General features: G+C 40.6%; 1 protein-coding gene across 1 annotated transcript in view; it reads right to left on the reverse strand.

Moving 5' to 3' along the window:
- Positions 1-19,667, reverse strand: part of LOC145413169 (dipeptidase 1-like) — a 46,050-nt gene extending 26,383 nt beyond the window's left edge. Inside the window, exons 1-2 of the mRNA XM_080282895.1 lie at positions 19,485-19,667; positions 13,313-13,442 (exon numbers count right to left, since the gene is read on the reverse strand). Coding sequence (XP_080139021.1) covers positions 13,313-13,442; positions 19,485-19,667 — 313 coding nt within the window. The remainder of the gene's footprint in view (positions 1-13,312; positions 13,443-19,484) is intronic.
- Between the last annotated feature and the right edge of the window lie 1,569 nt (positions 19,668-21,236).

A 21,236-nucleotide genomic window follows, 5' to 3' on the forward strand; every position in this document is an offset into this window, starting at 1 on the left:
TATGAAGAGAAAAATACGGAGGGAAAAAAAAAGAAAATTGGAATACAGTGTCTTTGAGTATTACGGAGAGGAAAAAAATAGCCTAAGATAAACGATTAGCCTGGAAAAGGAGGATGATCAGTAAGAGGTATATGAGAGATGGGGGTGTGAGCTGCAAACAGGGCAGTGAAATAGCGTGGGACAGGGCGACATGGAGGCAATTTGTCTGTGGCCACCCCTTACGGGATTAAGGCGTCTGGCAATAGATAGATAGATAGATAGATCAGTAGGAACGAATGATTTGATGGAATGAGAAGTCAGTGTCGGTTTGGGCAAAAAATGAGTGTTGGCGGCACAGTGGTAGTGGCTGTGTTGTGAAGCTATCAGATACTTATTGTGAAAAAAAAAGAAAAGAAAAAATGAGCGGGTGCAGTAACAGGTTCTGACATTTAATGGAAAAAAAAAGAAAAAAAAGATGTACACGTCGATACAAACTAAAGGCATCTGAGTGGTGAGGGGCAGCTGAAGGATGTACTGTAATGAGCAAATCGTTGAAACAGCAACATGACCTTATTTTCTACATTTCGAGTCGGAAAACAATAGCACATAACATGGGTTGTTCACCTTGTAACCGAGGTCTTTGAGCCCACGACTCATGGACGTAAAACAAATGGCCTTCAATTTTAAAAGATTGCTGTCACTGTGGAATACATTCGTCTTCCATTTACATGTTTATGCAGTCTGCCAAATGCAACATGTTGTGCAAAAGTGTACAAAATATTCAACGTGACCGAATATTTAGGTCAGTGATGTCTGTTGCAGTTCTTAAGACATCTGTTTACCGATCCTATATTGGTAACTTTGTCGACATTAATAGTAGAAAATATTTATTATAAGTAATTGTAACTCTGTCAACATTAATAACAGAAAATATTTATTATAAGTAAATTAAAATACAACCTACATTTGGTTCTTATATTATATTACGCATAACTACCATTTTATTCAGTTATATTAAATATATGGTGCGGCGGAGAAGTAAAATTAATTACAGTATATGGATGGGCGACATCGAACTTACACACACACACACACACACACACACACACACACACACACACACACACACACAAGTGTGTGTGTGTGTGTGAGGAAGGAAAGGAGGGAGGGCATAGTTGATACTAACCCGAGTAAAGAGATGTTACAGTACAGTATTGTGGAAGTGCTGTCGAGATGAACTTAATTGGCTCTGGCAGATTTACTGTATACGCAGACAACAACAACAACAACAACAACAACTCTTTATAAGGAGCCGATACAAATGAAGCGAAGTGATGCTGCACACTGGACGGGGAACCGCTGAGAATTCTGTTCCTGGTAATTCTTTTATGCAAATCAGGAAATCGCCGCCTCCTGCCCCACACTCCCGCCAAAAATCTCACCCCCCCACCCCCACCTTGCCTCACTCCAACCCACCTCAGTGAATATTAATAGCCATGGCAAACCTTTTTTTTGTTTGTTTTTGTTTTTAATTACATGCAAACAATATCTTACCATATTTTTTTGAGCTTTCACTATATCTGCCCATCCGGCCTTCTATAAATTCAGCATAAACACAGCAAAGAGGAGGGCTAGAGGAGTCAGATGATACAATATACTTTACAGAAACCAAATGCTGAAACAACACATAATAGGGAAGAAATGAGCATAGTGGTGGAAGCATTCTATGGCAACTATACAACTCAGACGGTAGACCAGGAGCCGCAGGAGACCCAGTACATCAACAGAAATTCCAGCCTTAACTGTAGAAGAGACAAAAATAGCTTTGAAAAGTATGAAAAAATGTACAGCATCTGGAGAAGACAGTATCACAGTAGATTAAGTAAACGATGCACAATGATTGCCCTGGAAAAACTATCAAAACTCTTTAAGAATTGTCTCAGAGAAAGAAATGTCCCAGCAGCATCTGAATACGTGGGAAAGAACACCAACTAGCCTGTTGTCATTTATATAAAAATTATTCATAAAGATCAATAGAATTTTAGACGTGCCAGGCTGGGGAACAAGCAGGCTTTCGAGGTGGATTCTCAACCATCGATCACATACATACAGTATATCAAATAACTGAGAAAGACAAAATACAGGAAACCTTCATGTATGGCGTTCTTTGATTACGAAAACGCCTTCAGCTCGGTAGGAAAAACAGCAGTGTTGAGTGCAATTTGTAGACAAGGCATAGGTGAGATTTATTTTGGATTATAGGAACACACAAGTCGCGTGGGCCCTTCGGACCCCTCGCACTTGCTCCTGCGGAGGGCTCTCGCATTTATGTGCTGTTCTAGTGTAGCGTTGTCACTTGGATTTTTTGCAGCTAACCAACTGATCATGTTATTTGCAGCTTCGGGAATGGAACCCAAGTTGTCCGAACGCAAGTCCGAAGTACACACACAGGCACACGGCTACTGCTACAGTTTATTTTAGTTCTACCTCTGGGCAAAAAATTTTAGGGAGATCCTATGCCTGGCTTCGGGAGCAGTGATTTTTGGTCAAAATGTGATCGCTTATTAAATATAGTAAAAGTTTTTCATTTGTGATTGGACCAAGTTTTTCACATCAGCGATTTTTTTGCGATTTTTGTGCCACTTTTGGTGCGATTTGAATGTGTAGTTTTGGCTGCCCAAAACACACACACACACACACACACACACACACACACACACACACACACGGCTAGTTCTATAGTATATTGGATGAGTGCTCGTGAGCCCTTCGGGCCCCTCGCACTTGCTCCTGCAGAGGGCTCTCGCATTTATGTGCTGTTCTAGGGTTATGTTGTCACTTGGATTTTTTACAGCTAACTAACTGATCGTGTTATTTGCAGCTTCGGGAATGGAACCCAAGTTGTCCGAACGCAAGTCCGAAGTACACACACAGACACACGGCTACTGCTACAGTTTATTTTAGTTCTACCTCTGGGCAAAAAATTCTAGGGAGGTCTTATGCCGGGCTTCGGGAGCAGCATTTTTTTTTGGTCAAAATGTGATCGCTCATTAAATATAGTAAAAGCTTTTCAATCGTGATGGGACCAAGTTTTTTCACATCAGCGATTTTTTTGCGATTTTTGTGCCAATTTTGGTGCGATTTGAATGTGAAGTTTCGGCTGCCCAAAATACACACACACACACACACACACACACACACGCCTACTGCTATAGTATATTAGATATTCAGAGACGGAACAGCTATCATTAAGCTCCATACAGATACTGGAAAATCCCAGTTTAAAAAAGTGTAAGAAAGGACGATACTCTCTCACCAAAATTGTTAACAGCATGTTTAGATGAAGTATTTAGATATCTGAACTGGAGTAATAAAGGGATTAAAGTAGGCGATGAATTTATGAGTAACTTTAGGTTCACAAATGACAATTCTCTCTAGTGACTCAGGCGGACAACTGCAACTGATGAGAGAAGACCTAAACAGGGAAAGCCTTTGCTTAGGACTGAAGATGAATCTGACGAACACTAAAGTCATGTTTGATAACCAGGCTCAAATTAAGAAAAAAAAAAAAAATGAAGTTTTGAATTTGTTGATGAATTTGTATACCTAGGGCAGGTGGTACACACCAACCCGTCCATCGAATCTGAAACAAGTCTACGTATGAAGCTGGGCTGGAGCGCGTCTGGTGGACAAAATAACATATTTAAGGTCACTATACCATTATATTTAAAGGGAAAATTTTAAACTAATACGTTCTTCCTGTAATGAATTATGGCTGAAAGACATGGACAATGAACGAGTTCCTGGAAAGAAAGTGAAGACGTGCCCAGAGAGGTATGGAACAAGAGTACATTTGCTCTGGGACCTGGGGCGAGGCTCTTTTATGTCTCATTAGGGTTAGATTAAGCACTTCTGTTAAACTTGTCGCTAGGTGGAGCCACCTCAAGTGTCAGCTGATGGCAGATTTGGATTCTCCATGCCAAATAACCATACTTGGTACCACATTTACGTCTCCAATGGCCTCCTTTTAACAAATCCACCAGAAGAAGAAGAAGAAAAAAAAAGAAGAAGAAGGAGAAGGAGAAGAAGAAGAACGCTGGCCACTCACTGACCTGCAGACTATCGCCACAGGTATAAAGCGAACTAGAAATCATTTTAAGCGATAGGAAAGAATCAGCCTGGATGAGGAAATGGACTGGAGTAGAAGACGTAATAGAGTCAACGAAAGAGAAGAAATGCCAGTTAGACAGCCATATCTGTAGAAGACGCAAGTGATGTCATAGGGAAGGTTAGGGCAAACTGTTAATGGGTGAAGGGTGGTGTGGTATACACAATACCATAATCAATAGCACATGAATGGTGTCGGTTCTGAAGGCAATCACTCTGTTCTGTTTAAACTTGCTTTTAAATTTTTATGACATCTTTTACGATAAGATTAAAATCACCCTAGCATCATCTTGCTACAACTGCAGCGTTAAGATGTCTGAAACATTTGATTGCGTAATATCACAGTAACCTAAGTTTGTTGACAGTTAAGTACAACCCCTCATTTCTGAAGAAATCTTAAAAGCAAATTGTTAGGCGGTGAGAAAACAGAATGGAAGGTGGCTTGTAGTAGTGGGAAGGGGAGGGGGGGGTGTAGCGTAGAACTTTTTTTGGCTGCTGATGTTCTAGGGCAGGGCTATTCAACTGGCAACCTGCGGGCCTAATTCGGCCCTTGAGTCGTTTTTCGTTGGCCCTTTGACAGACTAGGAGGAATGCAAAAAGCAAATAAACATAAAACAGACAATTTTGCATTTTTCTTTCTATTTATGTGCTTAGCGGAAAACGCAAAAGCATATTATTTGTGAATATCTCCTTCCGTTCTATGTGTATGTGTTTAGAGAGAGGAGAAAATGGAGCTAAAATAAATGTGTCCCTTCAATCAATCTGAGTTTCATAATCCCGTCCTGCTCCTAAAGTACTTGAATTGCTCTGATGTACTGTAGGGAGTTAATTTTGTTCAAATTGAAGGCATTTACCAAACGCATTCAGAACATGGTGGCATGTTTATGAGATTTTCTTTCTTTGAATCAGAGGTGAAAAGAACATTCTTTTACCTTAGTAAAATTTCAAGCATTCTCTTGTTAGCATAATCGACTAACGGGGTACTTTTGTCATGTAGTGACATTTGGGTCATCCCTCTTCTTGACCTCCTGCCTGTCTCCTCTGAGGCCTGTCTCCTTCTCCTCCTCCCTGTTCTTTGGCTAATCTCCGTCTGAGCTCTCTTTCCTAAATTCTGGTGTAGCAGGGGTGTGTCACGTGTGTTCCTCGTGGATGGACTAGGTCTTTGTTCACGAGAGGACTGCTGACAGCTAACTGCATCATCTCCTTACTGGCCGCTGTTGTCAGCTTTCCTCAGTGTAAGCATGTTTAGCATTGCTCGATTCTCGCAGACACAACACCTCTCATCATCTGACTCCCTGCTTCTATCTATCTATTTATCTATCTATCTATATAATATGTAGTTCTACATACTGCTCGGCCGCGCAAAAATGGCGTACCATCGACATTTAATAGTCATAACATATTAATACATATTATATATATATCATAATGAACTTATAAGCTAATTAAGTGAAATACATAATATTCTAAAAGTAACATAATTGTATGAATATTGTATACATATAATATTCATAGTAAATAGTGATTATTCAGTAATAATACATTTAAACAAGTTGTATACATATTTGAATAAATGCAATGGTTGTTGTATAACACTTTGTAAGACGTGTATGTACAACAGACGTACGCATATAATTGTGCAATGGTAATACTGCTAGGTTATACATTACATATTTGAGTTATCACTTTAGTAATGTCTAATATTTCACCTAACTTGTATGATGATACTGGTAATACAGAATTGTGCTATAATTGTATGACTTATAATATTGTACTAACATTGTGGTACTACATAATTGTAACACTTTTACAGCCTTCCTTTTTGGATATCGTGGAGTGACTTATTCACTTCTCTCAGTTTCGTTTGCCCATACGAAATGAAATATAAAGAAGAACTTATAATTTTCCACTCCGTATAGAGGTAAGTGAAAAGTAATTGTAAACAAATAGAAAATTTCCAAACAAAGCAAACTAGGAATAAAGAAAGTGTTTAACTCCTAGATACAATGAACACCGCAGCCCTTCTCGGCCGTGATGCACGTACAGTCAGTTTATTCACAAGCTGTTGGTTAGTGAGAATAAGATTGAATGTCGGTCGTTGGGACGGACAATAACACGCTTAATATAAAACGTGAGGAAATTTATGAGTAATCCTGGCAGTCTGCTAAGAAGTGAGGTGGGAGGGTGGGTGGGGAGAGATACTGGCGGGGAAGCAGGAGAGGGAAGAACTAAGTAAAGGGGAAGTACTGGGAAAGGTGAAGAACTGGGATATGATGGAGTGCTGAGACGTCATGTATTGATGTGGAAAGTCGAGATGAAGTGATGAAGGTGGCGATGCGGAAGGAGCACTGACGATGAAATAAGTGAAGGGAGAACTGAGACAACCTGACGTTATGAACAGGGATGAGGGGTTGGGAAATAGTGAAAGGCTTAGAGAATGTGCTTTGATGGAGAAAGTTGAGGAAAATGGAGAATAAAGATGAAGTGTGAAGAGTTGGAGAAAAAGCACAGGATAGGGCACACACGCACTCACGCACACACACACAGCACACAGAGAGAGAGAGAGAGAGAGAGAGAGAGAGAGAGAGAGAGACACACACACACACACACACACACACACAGAGAGAGAGAGAGAGAGAGAAAGGAGTATGAAAAACTTTGGCAGACAAAAAAAAAAAAGTTAAAATCTGAAGGAAAGAAAGGGAAGAGAAGGAACAAAAAATTAACTAGTAATTGCAGAGAGAAGGGAGGCGGAAAGTGAACAGGTACAGAAGTAGCAAACAGATGAGGGACCGTATGGGGATTAGTTCAAGTAAAACACCATATGAGGCTTAACTAGAGTGAAGCACCTTGCGTGTGAAAATCCTTAGAATGCCACACTGCTCCACCACATGGGACTTGGTTAGAGTGAAACACCTCGCATGTGAAAATACTTAAGCGTGATTGACTAGGCCAGTCCTAGATATGCTCTTTCATCTAAATTGTAACACCTTGGCAAAACCAATGGAAAAGCACTTCTTGAAGACTAAGGAAAAAAGAACACAGGTGAGAAAACAATTGTGTAAAGTAAGAGGACAATATATTTTGTGTGGAAGAAACAGAAAAGAAGATGAAGAAAAATAAATATAAATGATTGTTCCGTAGGGAAGAAGAGTGATGCACTTTTGAGCTTATCAACGTACAGAAGAACGAAGGAAGTAAGAAAGGGTAAGTGAGATGCAGATATTTTTAGAAATCCTATTGACATAGGCTAGACAGCCTGTATTCTGGGACCCAGCGTCTCTCCTATCGTACATATGGGACCACCTAACTTCGTACATCACCTCTTGTGGGCTAATACCCTCCGTCCATACCAGTTACATACTACCTTTAACCTGTCTTCCTACCTGCTCTTTTCGTTTCCCAATAATTCCCTCCCACCCATTGCTTCACTGATGATCTCTTTGGGGACATAAATTATCAGATATAAGACTGGTTCACTACAAGTGCAGAATGCTGCAGCCATCACATCCCCTCACCAATACTATAGGATTCGACTCTCTTACCCTCTAGTCACACCCTTTATTTTCCTTAAATGGACAAAATCCTCTCGTAATAACAAAAACAAATATCATCTACTACTAACACAATAGGTTGATGCAGTGTGTGCTGACGTTCTTGGATGTTAGCTTCGATATTCCCAGCTTCATCAATATATCCGTGGCCTCTCCCACTACCCCATCCAGAAATAACTAATACTCGTACACTCGGGAAGGACTAACAGCTAGGTAGGATGCTGGACTGGCAAAATGAGGCGTTTGTATTTGGAGAGAGGAAGAACAACAATTAAGGAAAGGTATAAACAGCGACGGAAACAGTGTGAAAGAGGAGGGCAACACGGGGATGATGTTTAATAATTCAAGGCAGGACAAGTGACAACAAGGTGGGGAGAGGAGTGGCAGGGAGGGATAGGGTATGACAGACTTGAGGGAACAAAGTTAAACTAAAAGGTCATGATATATAAGGAAATAAACTCATGAAACGTACGAACATAATTCCTGCAAAATATAGCACAAGAGTAACTGGAAGAATGAAAAGATATGGACACAACAAGAAGGAAAGGAAGAATATACAGATAAATGAGGGAAAAGGAAATTATGGGATGGAGAAAACGTGTAAACTTTTGATCAACGACAAAGCATATGTAAGAGGTGAAGGCAAATGTCTGAAAAGGAAGGTGGAAGGCAAGGGGTTCGAAAGGAGACTACACAACGTAAAATTATAAGAAACTGGAAAAGGAAGCAAAAGGCGGTAAGTATTGTACACATACACACAAACACACACACACACACACACACACACACACACACACACACACACACACACACACACACACACACACACACACACACACACACACAAAGGTGAGCAACACATTAGGAAAGCCAAAAGTTAAGGTGAAGATGACAAAAGAATAATAAAGGATATTCACAAGGAAAGAAAGGAAACAGGAATTTTAAAATATCGTTTCCGAAACTTGCAACTTGAGCTTAAAAAAAAAAAAAGTAATGGATGAATTAATTACTTAGCATCTGTCTGTCTGTCTGTCTGTCTGTCAGTCTCTCTAATAATTAAAGCAACAAGCTAATTACCACTTTTAACATAAGCAGTAGACAAAGAGAGATTAGTTTTACAAGGGCTGCGTGATCTGATACTGTGCCGGACAATTTCCTGGCTTAAAACACTGCGGCACCAGCAGGAGAGCCAGAGCCCAGCCTCGAAGGGCAGGATATCACCAGCATCCCGGAAAGCCTCTATATATAAACAAACTAACATGAGCCTTTACTCCCACGGCCAGTAGTGCGCCCTGTGCTTGGCTTCTCCAGAACTACAAATACTGTATCGACCGCATATTCCCGATGTCTGTTGCTATTCGGCCCTCTTGGGAGTTGCTTGAGCCGTAGGTGACGCTCGTATCGTAGTTCACAAACTAACCACATGATTCTCTTCTAACTCTTCTCAGTGCATATCCTGGCAAAAGGTACTACAAAACACCCTATCTAACCTATCTTATCCCAACCTAACCTAACCTTGCCTAACCTAACCTAAACCGGGTCGGGTGCCGAACATCAGCAGAATTAGGGAATATGCATCCAGCCTGCTATGCCCACGCTGCTATACGTACCTCCTGCCTCACATACCTACCTACCTTCCTCCCAGTCCTTCTGTGCCATTAAAAATGCCTTTTAACGCCCTCTTTCTTTTCACGCAATCATATTCTCAGTGACTGCACATTCTGCTTATTTCTTCTCACCTTCTTGTGGCTTAATATATATATTTTTTTATTGCTTCTCATTTATTTTATTAAATACCTACCCTCTATGCACCTTCATACTTCCTTTACTTTGAATCTTCTCCTCTACGTACTTCCTAACCCTTCCCCTCCTTTGCTTTAATGCTCTCAAAATAAATTTATATCTAATATACTATAACAGTAGGCGCGCGCGCGCGCGCGTGCGTGCGGGCGTGCGTGTGTGTGTGTGTGTGTGTGTGTGTGTGTGTGTGTGTGTGTTTTGGGCAGCTGAAACTACAAATTCAAAACGCACCAAAATTGGCACAAAAATTTCAAAAAATTCGCTGATATGAAGAAACTAAGTCCCATCACGATTGAAAAACTTCTACAGTATTTAATGACCGATCACATTTTAACCAAAAAACGCTGCTCCAGGCGCCCGGCATAGGATCTCCGTAGAATATTTTACCCACAGGTATAACTAAAATATATTATAGCAGCGCAAGAACCCTCCGCAGGAGCGAGTGCGAGAGGCCCGAAAGGCCCACGATCCCTTGTATTTAGCTATTGGAGAGAGCAACATCTCTCTTAATCTTCTCGTGTCTCTCTTTCTCCCCCTTGCTTCATATCAGCATCAGTATCCACCCATTCCCTTCCTCATTCACTCGCACCCTCACTTCACCTTGATGGAAAGGGGGAAGAGATGGTTATAGCTATATTATATAATTCTGTTTCACATCTTAAGAGTCTCTCTCTCTCTCTCTCTCTCTCTCAAATCTATAGAATGATAAGCGCTTTGGAGGACTACAAAACTAGCACCAAGTCCTACAGTTGTATACTATGAGTAAAGGTTGACAGGAATTAATTTCTCCTAATCACCACTCATATATTCATGTATATGTGGAAAAATTATTGTAGTAGTAAAATCATTTCCTTCAATGACAAAGGTAAGTTTGATAAATAAAGTAAAAGGGGCTCTTTTTTTTATATATATATTTTTTTCTCTGCATGCTTCTTGTTACCCAGTCCAGCAGGAGGTGACATATTCAGTCTTTTATATATATTTAAAAGTAAAATGAGATACATGAAGTAATTTCTGAACCAAACATAACCAGGCCTCACTGATGACTGTGGTTAATCCGAGGCGCTGCAAAGCCAGCTGACGGTTACCGAGAGCAATCTTCCGAAATACTCTTACAACCATCACAGTTTACTGTCTTCCAAACACACCACCCTCAGTTCCACCAGCTGCTGTGTCTACCTTAAATATTTTAAACAATTCACTTTCTCTAAATATACTCCAGATACATTCATTCATTCATCCATCATCCAATCCTACGTTGCCCAATGAGGAGCGTAGGAGCCCGGGGTTAGGCAAGTTGGTCCTGACATTTAAGATGAGTGTGACCAGTCTCACTCATTCCTGAGTGGCATTACGTGAGCAATAAACCCCAACAACCCCTTGGATATAAACCCCCACTGGCTCAATCCGATTGGAGCGCCGTAATTACTCACTAAACCACCAGGCGAGAAAATTTGGTAATATGGTCACCACCCAGCGTAGCAAATGGTTTCCTGGTGTACAGGAAACCATTTGGCTTGTCACTCAGTGTAAAGCCACCCATAGGCAGAAGGAAGAGGAAAGAATGAAGGAAAGAAAGACAGAAGAGGGAGTGTAAAGTCACCCGTAGGCAGAAGGATGAGGAAAGAATGAAGGAAAGAAAGACAGAAGAGGATGGAAGGAAAGAAGAATGGAGGAGAGGAAAGGGCAGACACCCCAGAGCAGCACTACATCCAGTGAGTGGATGGTGAGCTCCCGCACCTACCACATCATACTTCAGATACACTATTCTCAAATCATTGTGCTCTGTCTCACCACTACTTTTCATCACAGCACCATTTTTCACAGTCGCTCTCAATTTCCTTCACTTACAAGCTTTCCGAACTCAAATACTACAAGGAAAGGCTGAACTTCTGAGTCTGAGGTCAACACTGTATACTTGGTGGTCTCCTCCTTTCCCAGCATCACTATTTTCCCAACTCAGACCAGTATCCCTACCTCTCTCACCATACCATCCTTGAACATAATGAATGCTATCAGGACATCAGCCATCCCTCACACACTCCACCTTTATCTAAAACTATTCATTCTCCTCCGTTTCTCCTTGCAGACTTACCTAACTATTTTAGCAAAAACTCTTTATTGCAGTTACATGCTCCCCTCCCACCACATACATGTATAACTTGTCACAAAGCTTCTCTGCCAACTCTGTCGTATGTTTTCTGGAGCAAACAGGTGAACTTTTAGTGTAGGGTTGTTATGCTAATTAGAGGGAAGACGGATAGGACAACAACGGTGCAGCAAATGTGGTTGAGTGGAGTGAAAGAAGAAGTAAAAAATATCAGACATTGTAATCGACACAGGGGAAGATGCAGAGGGGTGTTTATGCTGTTCAGAATCTTAGTTCTCCGCTGTCCTGTTCTTATTCTCGTAGTTTAGTCACCAGACCTATTGGAATCACTTCAAGTCTGTGTGTGAGGGATATTTAAACATGGTCATTCCTTAGAAATATCCAGAAAAAGCATCGTACACAATAATGCATTACATCTAGTTACATCACAGCCTACATGGGATGGATTGGGGTCAGTGAAATTTATGCTTCGACAAATGATGAGTTAATGATACTTGTCCAAGATTAATAACGAAAATGACAAATGACGTCACAACTGAGAGGAGACGGACTGCCTGACAATGCACGTAGTTCACTATGCGCATAATGACCGGTGCAGACAACACGGTGAGGAGGCAGATATAACTCTCGATAGCGTAGTCGTAGGTACTTGTAGATCGTCGAAGCATTGCCAGGATAAAGTCGTGAGACGCAGTATAACTTAAATTTGTCGCTGCTTAGTAAAATGGTGTGTCGTCGGCTAGAGTGAATAGGTAGGTCTGTCTGCCTCTCTTTCTCACCTTCCCCCTGTGTGTATCATAAGTGAGGTTAGTTACAGACCAACTCTGGGGTTACGGAGTTTATTGTACAGTTATATCGAATTATGATTTACAGCGTAACTTAGCGTGATGGCAAAGCCTCCTAGGTGACCCTATCTCCTGCCTTCCGCCGTCGATCGTATTCCCCGGCCCTCTCTAACCCCTTCTAACCTGAAGGGAGTCTCTCCGACATTATATATAGCCTGGAGAGGATGTGTGTGTGTGATGTAGTGTCTAGTAGATTTCCATTCACGTGGACTAACCGACTAAGGCTGGTTACTCCACGTGTGTGAATAAGTCACGAAATTCTTGGTCGTCTGGACTACAACGAGATTGTTTGAGATACATCATATGTTAAGAATTCTTGATGGTCTGGGACAACAAGATTGTGGATATACATCATGTGGAACTATATTCCTAGTGAGAAGCTGTGTATGTCTCCAGCAGACACATCCTGTACATTGTGTTATGAGATATATACTAGTGCCTGCATATCTGGTGTCAAGTTGAGGGAAATATTTTGAGGGTTAAGCAACATAGAACGCAAAGTTTATAGTGTGAACAGAAAATGCAATGTACGAAAGAGGGAAGGGAAAGCATGAACAAGGTGGAAGGTGCAAGGAGAAAGCCAAAAAATCAGTTATTTCTGTCCTACTTGATCTTCTTTCCATTTCTTCCAGTCTCACCCTCAGCTTTAGCCACGGCAAATTCTTGACCTAAACTCAATTTCTCTTCTTTCCCCCTTTCATCCATGTTATCTGATATCCTTTCTTATTCTCCAACCTGTACTTTTCCTTTCATTTCCCGTCCCTTCCACCTAGCCTTACATTTCCCTTTCTCTTCCCCTTTGCATTTCTCCTCTTTCATTCCACCCAACCTTGATGTGGCTGTGGTGAGTGGCTTACCTTTGAGCTTGGATGAGGCAGTGGTGGTGGATGAGGACGAGGAGGCGAGTGTGTCGGGGTGGACGGGGTGAGGAGAGAGTTTCTTCATGTGGCCAGAGCACCCATTGGTCAGCCGGGACAGTGACGCCGTCTGGAACACAAAACACATCAACCACTACCAGTACAGAGGTTACACTCAACACCACACATCATCAACCACTACCAGTACAGGAGTTACACACAACACCACACATCGTCAACCACTACCAGTACAGTGGTTACACTCAACACCACACATCATCAACCACTACCAGTACAGTGGTTACACACAACACCACACATCGTCAACCACTACCAGTACAGTGGTTACACACAACAAATACCCAACAGTGAGAGATGGAGTTCAACCGTGCCTTCCCCTTTCTAAAATCCTAATCTCAAACTCTCAGTGCTTAACTGCTGTAATGACTCATGTGTAATCGACAGGCGTATATTTTGCTCTTAACTAGCAAAAAAAGACAGCCAACAAAAGCCTTCCAACTAAAACCAATAATAAGTAACAGATGTGATGGTCATACTGTTTCTAGTGTGCCTCACCTCAGGTTATCTGCTGGAACATCTGTAATGGCAGTCGATATCTAATGATTGACCAATTAATTGAATGCCAACAAACCTGATGAGTACATGGAAAGGAAATTTTCGATGTGGAATTATTATGCAAATAAGAATATAAAAATTGTAATTATATAGATAGTGAAGAAAACTTGTGAAACAAATGCAAAATGTTATGGCTGTTATAGATCTTGAAAAAAAGCTTATGACAAAGTGAACAGGGAAGGATTATGGCAGGCGTTATGTATGGGCGACAACCATCCACTCACTCGATGTAGTGCTGCCTTCGGGTTACTTTACACTACGTGACAAGAGAAATGGTTTCCTTTAAAACAGGAAACCATTTACTAGATTTAGTGGTACATATGAGCAAATTGCGCCTGGTGGTTTAGTAGGTTAAGGCGCTACACTTCGATTGCACCTATAAGTGTTCATATCCCAAGGTTGGTTGGAGTTCATTGCATACATACTGACACTAAGAGAAGGATGAGGCTGGTCACCCCCACCTTAAATGTCGGGAGTGAGTAGCCTAACCCTGGGGCTCTTCCATTCCTGATGGGGCAGAAGGATTGGCTGGCTCGCTGAGTACATATGTGTGGTATGGAAGCTAATCTGCTGAATGCTGTCAAGACCGTATATGATCGTAACAAAGAATGTGTAAGAGTAAATGAATGTTTGTTTGTGGTTCAGTATCAGGCTGGGAGAGAGAGAAGGGTGTGTGATATCCCACGACAAACACGAGTCCTGGAGATCAGAGCAAAGCTGGTGATGAGTGGAGAGAGGTGGCGTATTTCAAATCTGACGTGCCCGGATAATGCTTTTTTGTTTGATGGTAAAGAAAGGAATCTCTTCACCCTGTCTCAGAGATCTGTAAATATTCGTGAGCGACATGTTTGAAAACAGAAAATGAATAATGACTGTTGAATGAAAAAGGGACTCAGTGAGTAATAAGTTGATAAATGAGAGAAGATAAAAGAGTTGGAGAAGCTGAAGTGTAAACTGACAGAAATAGAAGTAATGGAAACAAATGTTGCTGTTAATACTTAATACTTTTATATGGAAGAAAAGCCAAAGAACAGACACTGAATAAGAACTACAATGCTGTATTAGTATTCGGGGTGTGGTGGAGTGGCATAAGTATCAAATATCAAAGAGTGTGAGCAGTGGATGAGAGGATATATATATATATATATATATATATATATATATATATATATATATATATATATATATATATATCTATCTATCTATCTATCTATCTATCTATCTATCTATCTATCTATATATATCTATATATATATATATATATATATCTATATATATATATATATCTATATATATATAAGTGTGTTTACCATGTTTGACAGAATCCAAAATTATAGAGATTTATGAAAGTTGTGGAGTAAGTAAATCTGTTCACAGATGAATGAAGGAATGAAAGATAACGTTCAGACAGGTTGGTTACACTGACAGACTGTGTACAAAGAGGGAATGAAGACGATGCAAACTGCAGTACTGAAGGTGAGTGTAGGAGGCGGCAGAAAACGAGTATAAATATAAATAAATCAGTGAATCAGACATGTGGAAATAGAGGGAGGGAAATAACTTACTGTTGATCAAAATGGGTGGATGAAGAATTTATGGAGATGAGCATGTCAAGGATTGTGCTATATTTTTAAACTTTGTAATCCAAGAAAATATTTATATTCCACATACATCATGAAATAAATTTTGTATGCATCGTTAAGCCAGTGAGATGGAGCCGAGAATGTCGGTGATAAAAGGAAAACAAATGTTTGTTTCTGTAGTCTCACAGTTAATGATTATACACAAGCACACTTGGCCTAAATCTAATATATATATATATATATATATATATATATATATATATATATATATATATATATATATATATATATATATATATATATATATATATATATATATATATATATATATATATATATATATACAGTATATATATATATATATATATATATATATATATATATATATATATATATCATCATCATCATCATCATCCGGACCTCCTTTCCCACCCTAGGGCACGGTGGGGCCTAGCAATGTCCAGACAGCACAAAATTGCCCAATCCAATGGGCCACGTTTCCATTCACTCATCATTCAAGCCCCCGGAATCCTGGCTCTATCGGTTACGCCAAAATCATTCACCACGTTCTGTAGCTTCACATAATCGTATCTGACAGAGTCAATGCAGACGCTGCCACGTTAAAAAGGGGTGCCAAAAACCCTGATCATACATTTCTCACAAAATTCATCCAGCCAGCTCGATCTCCTGTCAGTTCCCTAGCCTCACCAATTTCCAAACCTCTCTTCCTCACACATTCATCCACCATATCTCTCCACCTTCTCCTTGGCCTACCTCGCCTCCTTCCTCCTTCGAATTCGCTCAGATATACCTTCTTCACCACTCTATTGTTATCCATTCTCTCCACATGACCATACCATCTCAGTACACTCTCTTCAATTCTGGTGTCCACAGACTTCCTCACTCCGCATCTTTCACGAATCACATTATTTCGTATCCCATCCACCCTCTGTACTCCACATACATTCCTCAGCAGTCCCATCTCCACTGCACTTACTCTTGACTTTTCATTTTCATGCCACACCCTAGTCTCACATCCATATGTTAAAGTTGACACTAACACTCCTTCATGTAAGCCTCGTGCAGCTGCAACACTCAAGCCTCTGTTTCTTATCAAGGCCTTCATTGCACCAGCTACTTTTCTTCCTTGTGTCACTCTACTTTCAACTTCTTTTGCACATTTTCCTCTCTTTTCTATCACTGTATCCAGGTATTTGAATTCTCTCACCAGTTGGAGTCTCTCTCCATTCACTGCTACATTGCACTGGAAGTCACTTTCTCTCCCAGTTACCATCACTTTACTCTATTCTACATTTACTCGCAAGGAACGACGCTTACAGACATCAGCAAAACTCTGCACTAGTTCTTGTCCGGTATTTGCAAGCAGTACTGCATCATCAGCATACAACAAATTTGAGATATTCCAGCCATCACCATTCATTTCCAGTGCCATCCGTCTCTCCATTACTCGTGTTTTTACTTCTCTCGTCACCCCATATATATATTGAACAAACATGGGGACATCACACAACCTTGTCGCACGCCCACACTGATCATGAACCATTCACTTAGATGCCCATTAACCCTGACACATGCTTCACTACCATCATAAAAACTCTTGACGGCACCTAGCAGCTTACCCTCTACACCGTACACGCGCAAAACTTTCCACAATCCTTCTCTGTCCACTTTGTCATATGCTTTTTCCGGATCCATGAATGCCATAAACACCTTATGGTCCTTCTCACAAGCCTTCTCTACTATCTGTCTCACTGCAAATATTTGGTCCACACATCCTCTGCCACTCATAAAGCCACCCTGTTCATCAGTCACTGGGACTTCTGATATCTCTCTTACTTTCTCTATAATAATTCTTCCATATACCTTCCCTACCACACTCAGTAAGCTTTTGCCACGATAATTCTTGCACTCACTTCGCTCACCTTTATTTATGTACAGGGGTACAATCACAGTCTTTTTCCACTCAGCAGGCACAGTTTCACTCATCCATGCCTTCTTACATGTCTCCAACAAGCACTTCATTCCATTCTCTCCACTACATTTAAGAATCTCTACATACACCTCATCAACCCCAGCTGCCTTCCCATTTTTCAGCCGCTTCACAGCACTCTTCACCTGTGCGAGTGTCACGTCTCCCGGCACTGCATTCCTTCTCTGCACACCCCCAAAACCAATCATGTTTACAGCTGCTATGCTCTTTCCATTCCCATTCATCAGGCTTTCAAAATATTCTTTCCATCTGGTCCTTACTCTCCATGGGTTAATAATCTACCACCTGCATCCTTCACACCATCTCATTTCTTTCCGCTTTCACTTCTACATTTCCGCACCTCTTTCCAGAATAACTTTCTATTTTCAAAGTAGTTCGCATTCATATTTTTTTCCTAGATCCTCATTTACCTCCTTCTTTTTCCTCTTCACTAGTCTCTTTACGTGCTTCTTGCTCTCAACATATTCAGTTCTTATTTCAACTGAACCCCTATCCTGTAACCACTTTAGCCACTTCTTCCTCTTTTCCTCCACCGCTCTCTTTACCTCCTCATCCCACCATGCCGTACCTTTCTTCTTTGTTGTTACTCTTGCCACACCACACACCGCTTTAGCATTCCTAACTAAGCAATCCCTATATGCATTCCACAGTCTGTCCAGATCTATTTCATTCCAATTCAGTAATTCTAACTCGTCCTCTACTTTGGTCCTGTATGCATCTGCCATTTCTTTGATCCTCAGCTTCTCAACTCTCAGCCTTTCTCCCTGACTGCTCCTCTCTCTCCTGATCCACCTCACTCCTCTCAGCTTGATCTTGCATACCACAATCATATGATCTGACAGACCTCCACATCGTCCTCTCACAGCCCTCGTATCAGCAACCATTCACATCATCGACCTCTCTACGAGCACGTAATCAATCAGGCTTCTTTCAACAATATATATATAATATATATATATATATATATATATATATATATATATATATATATATATATATATATATATATATATATATATATATATATATATATATATATATATATATATATTCGCTCGCGGGGGGAGTGATTTGAGTTTTTCCAGAGTCCTTTCAGTCATAAGCGCAACAGAATGTGCCAAACACTTTCATGTCACCACTTAGTCACTAATACTGACAGCTCATAATGAATACAGGCTCATTCAGGGCTGGTATCAGCGAGGGGGCTTCTGTGAAATGTCTGTTAGTCTTGTGGATCAGCACTTGTGATCGCTTTATCGAAATTAAAAACCCAAAACTGTTCCTTTCGCCAAGCTGAGGTAGAATTTGTGCGCGTCCAAACGGCAGTTCACTACACCACCACTTAACCACTTGTTCTTACAGTTTTTCCTACCCTATGTTATCCCATGAGTAACAGAATTCACACGTAATTTTAACATGTGCATACTTTATTTTTTTATTTATTTATTCATTTTTTTTTTTAGGATTTCCAACCATACAGGCAGACGAAGGCAAGTTGTTATATGTCTCCCCTATATGTAATTCTGCTTGCACTTGCAGTAAAAATATCAAACATAAGTCGCTTGTAATCTCCTTTGATCTTTATATAAGTATGCAAGTAAATAAATAAATAAATACGGACAGATAGATAATATGACTGAAAAGAGTATTTCTTTTATAATTCCGCTGAGCAGCCTTTATCTCTACACAAGAGAAAAAATAACTGCGAGATGGCTATACATACGGAAGCCAAAAGACTGTGGCAAGAAACGGCCAAAGTTTTTACTTCTAATATTAACCCAGACATACTATCATTTTCACGTGCCATGAGACTGTAATAGGGCTCATAATGTGTGTGTGTGTGTGTGTGTGTGTGTGTGTGTGTGTGTGTGTGTGTGTGTGTGTGTGTGTGTGCGTGTGTGTGTGAGGGTGAAGCTGCAGTATCAATGAAGGAGTAACTGACCGAGAAGTTTCCATATCCGAGGTGGTCGCAGGAACACTGGCAGCGTAGGATGTGGTCCTGTATGTCGGTGGGGAGGTCCTCCAGGCTCTTGCTCAGTCTCCATGTCCCCGTACTCCACGCCTCCTGCCCCACCATGCCCTCGCCCTCACCCACCTCACCCACCACCAGGCACCCAGTTGTCATGGCAGCACGTCAGGCAGGATGAGGCAGCAGGTACCAGGGGGGGCAAGGCAGAACAGGTCAGTATTAAGAACAAGGCATATCAGTACATGGAATGGAACAGTTAAACTTACTCAATGAAACTGTAAAGACTCAACAGTTTTGGTCTGATGTGGACTTACAGTACTTTCATATTAGCAATGATAGCATTTGAGGTTATTTCTTCCATTAGAGCATTGCAAAAATAAGGTTTAAACTTAAAAATCAGAAGAAGGAAAAATCTGGTGTTGGTAGATACAATATTGTTAAGCTTAGAAGGGAAGGAGAAGAAAAGGAGGAATTCAGATTAGAATGCAGAAATAGGTTTTTGGTGTTGGAAACGTTGGAAGAGGGGGAGAGAAGTGTAGATGAGATGTGGGAGGATGTGAACAAAGTTTTGCATGAGACTGCTGAATGTACGATTGGAAGGAGACATAGCTTCAGGAGAAAGAAATGGATATCAGAGGAAACGTGGGATATGATAAAAAAGAGAGGTGAGGCTAAATTGAGGAGTGAGATGCAATGCGTTGATGAACAAGAGATTGAATTAGCAAGAGCTGCGTACTGGAGTTTGAATTCAGAAGTAAGAAGGTTAGCTAGGAGAGATAAAAGAAGATGTGTGGATGAAAAGGTTGCAGAGACTGAAATCTTAATAAACAAAAATGATGGACAGAGTCAAAGAATAGCATATGAATCGATTAGAGAACTGAGTGGTAATGCAGGTAAACGCAAGGAAATACCAGTTAGAGACACGGAAGGAAATTTATTGACCAAAGATGGAGATATTAAAAATAGATGGAAAGAGCATTTTGAGACAGTTCTTAATAGACCAATACCACCAGAAGAGGATATACCGTCTGCCCAGGAAGATTTAAATATAGAAACAGGAGAGTTGAGGCTTGCAGAAGTGGAGAAAGCAGTAAAACAGTTAAAGAATAATAAGGCACCAGGGGAGGATGGTTTATTTCCGGAAATGTTTAAAGTGGAGGGGGATAGATTAATAATGATCTTGACCAAGCTATTCAATAAGATATGGGTGACGGGGTTACTACCATCAGTTTGGAAGAATGGTGTAATTGTTAAAGTTCCGAAGAAGGGAGACCTGAGTGAATGTGGTAATTGGAGGGGAATCTCTTTGTCACTGATAGCTTTGAAAGTTTTCAGTAGAGTGTTGTTAAATAGGTTGGAGCCAGTGGTTGAGGGTATTCTGAGGGATGAACAGGCTGGTTTTAGAAAGGGACGTGGTTGCAATGATCAGATCTTTATAGTTAGGCATTTGATGCAGCAAGTTAATGAAATGAGAGTGCCGTTAAGTCTTTGTTTTGTTGATTTTGAAAAGGCTTTTGATAGTGTTTCGAGAGAGACTATGGGGAAGATCATGAGACATTATGGAATACCAGAGGAGTTTGTGAGGGTCATTATGAACATGCATGAGGACACATTTTGTAAAGTGATGGTTGATGGTTGTCTGAGTGATTCGTTTGAAGTCAAGTCCGGAGTAATTCAAGGTGGTGTTCTATCGCCTTTACTATTTATATTGGTCATTGATTACAT

Source organism: Coenobita brevimanus, chromosome 95, assembly GCF_032717465.1.
Source record: "Coenobita brevimanus isolate Jiangsu-jjx chromosome 95, ASM3271746v2, whole genome shotgun sequence".
Taxonomy (NCBI): domain Eukaryota; kingdom Metazoa; phylum Arthropoda; class Malacostraca; order Decapoda; family Coenobitidae; genus Coenobita; species Coenobita brevimanus.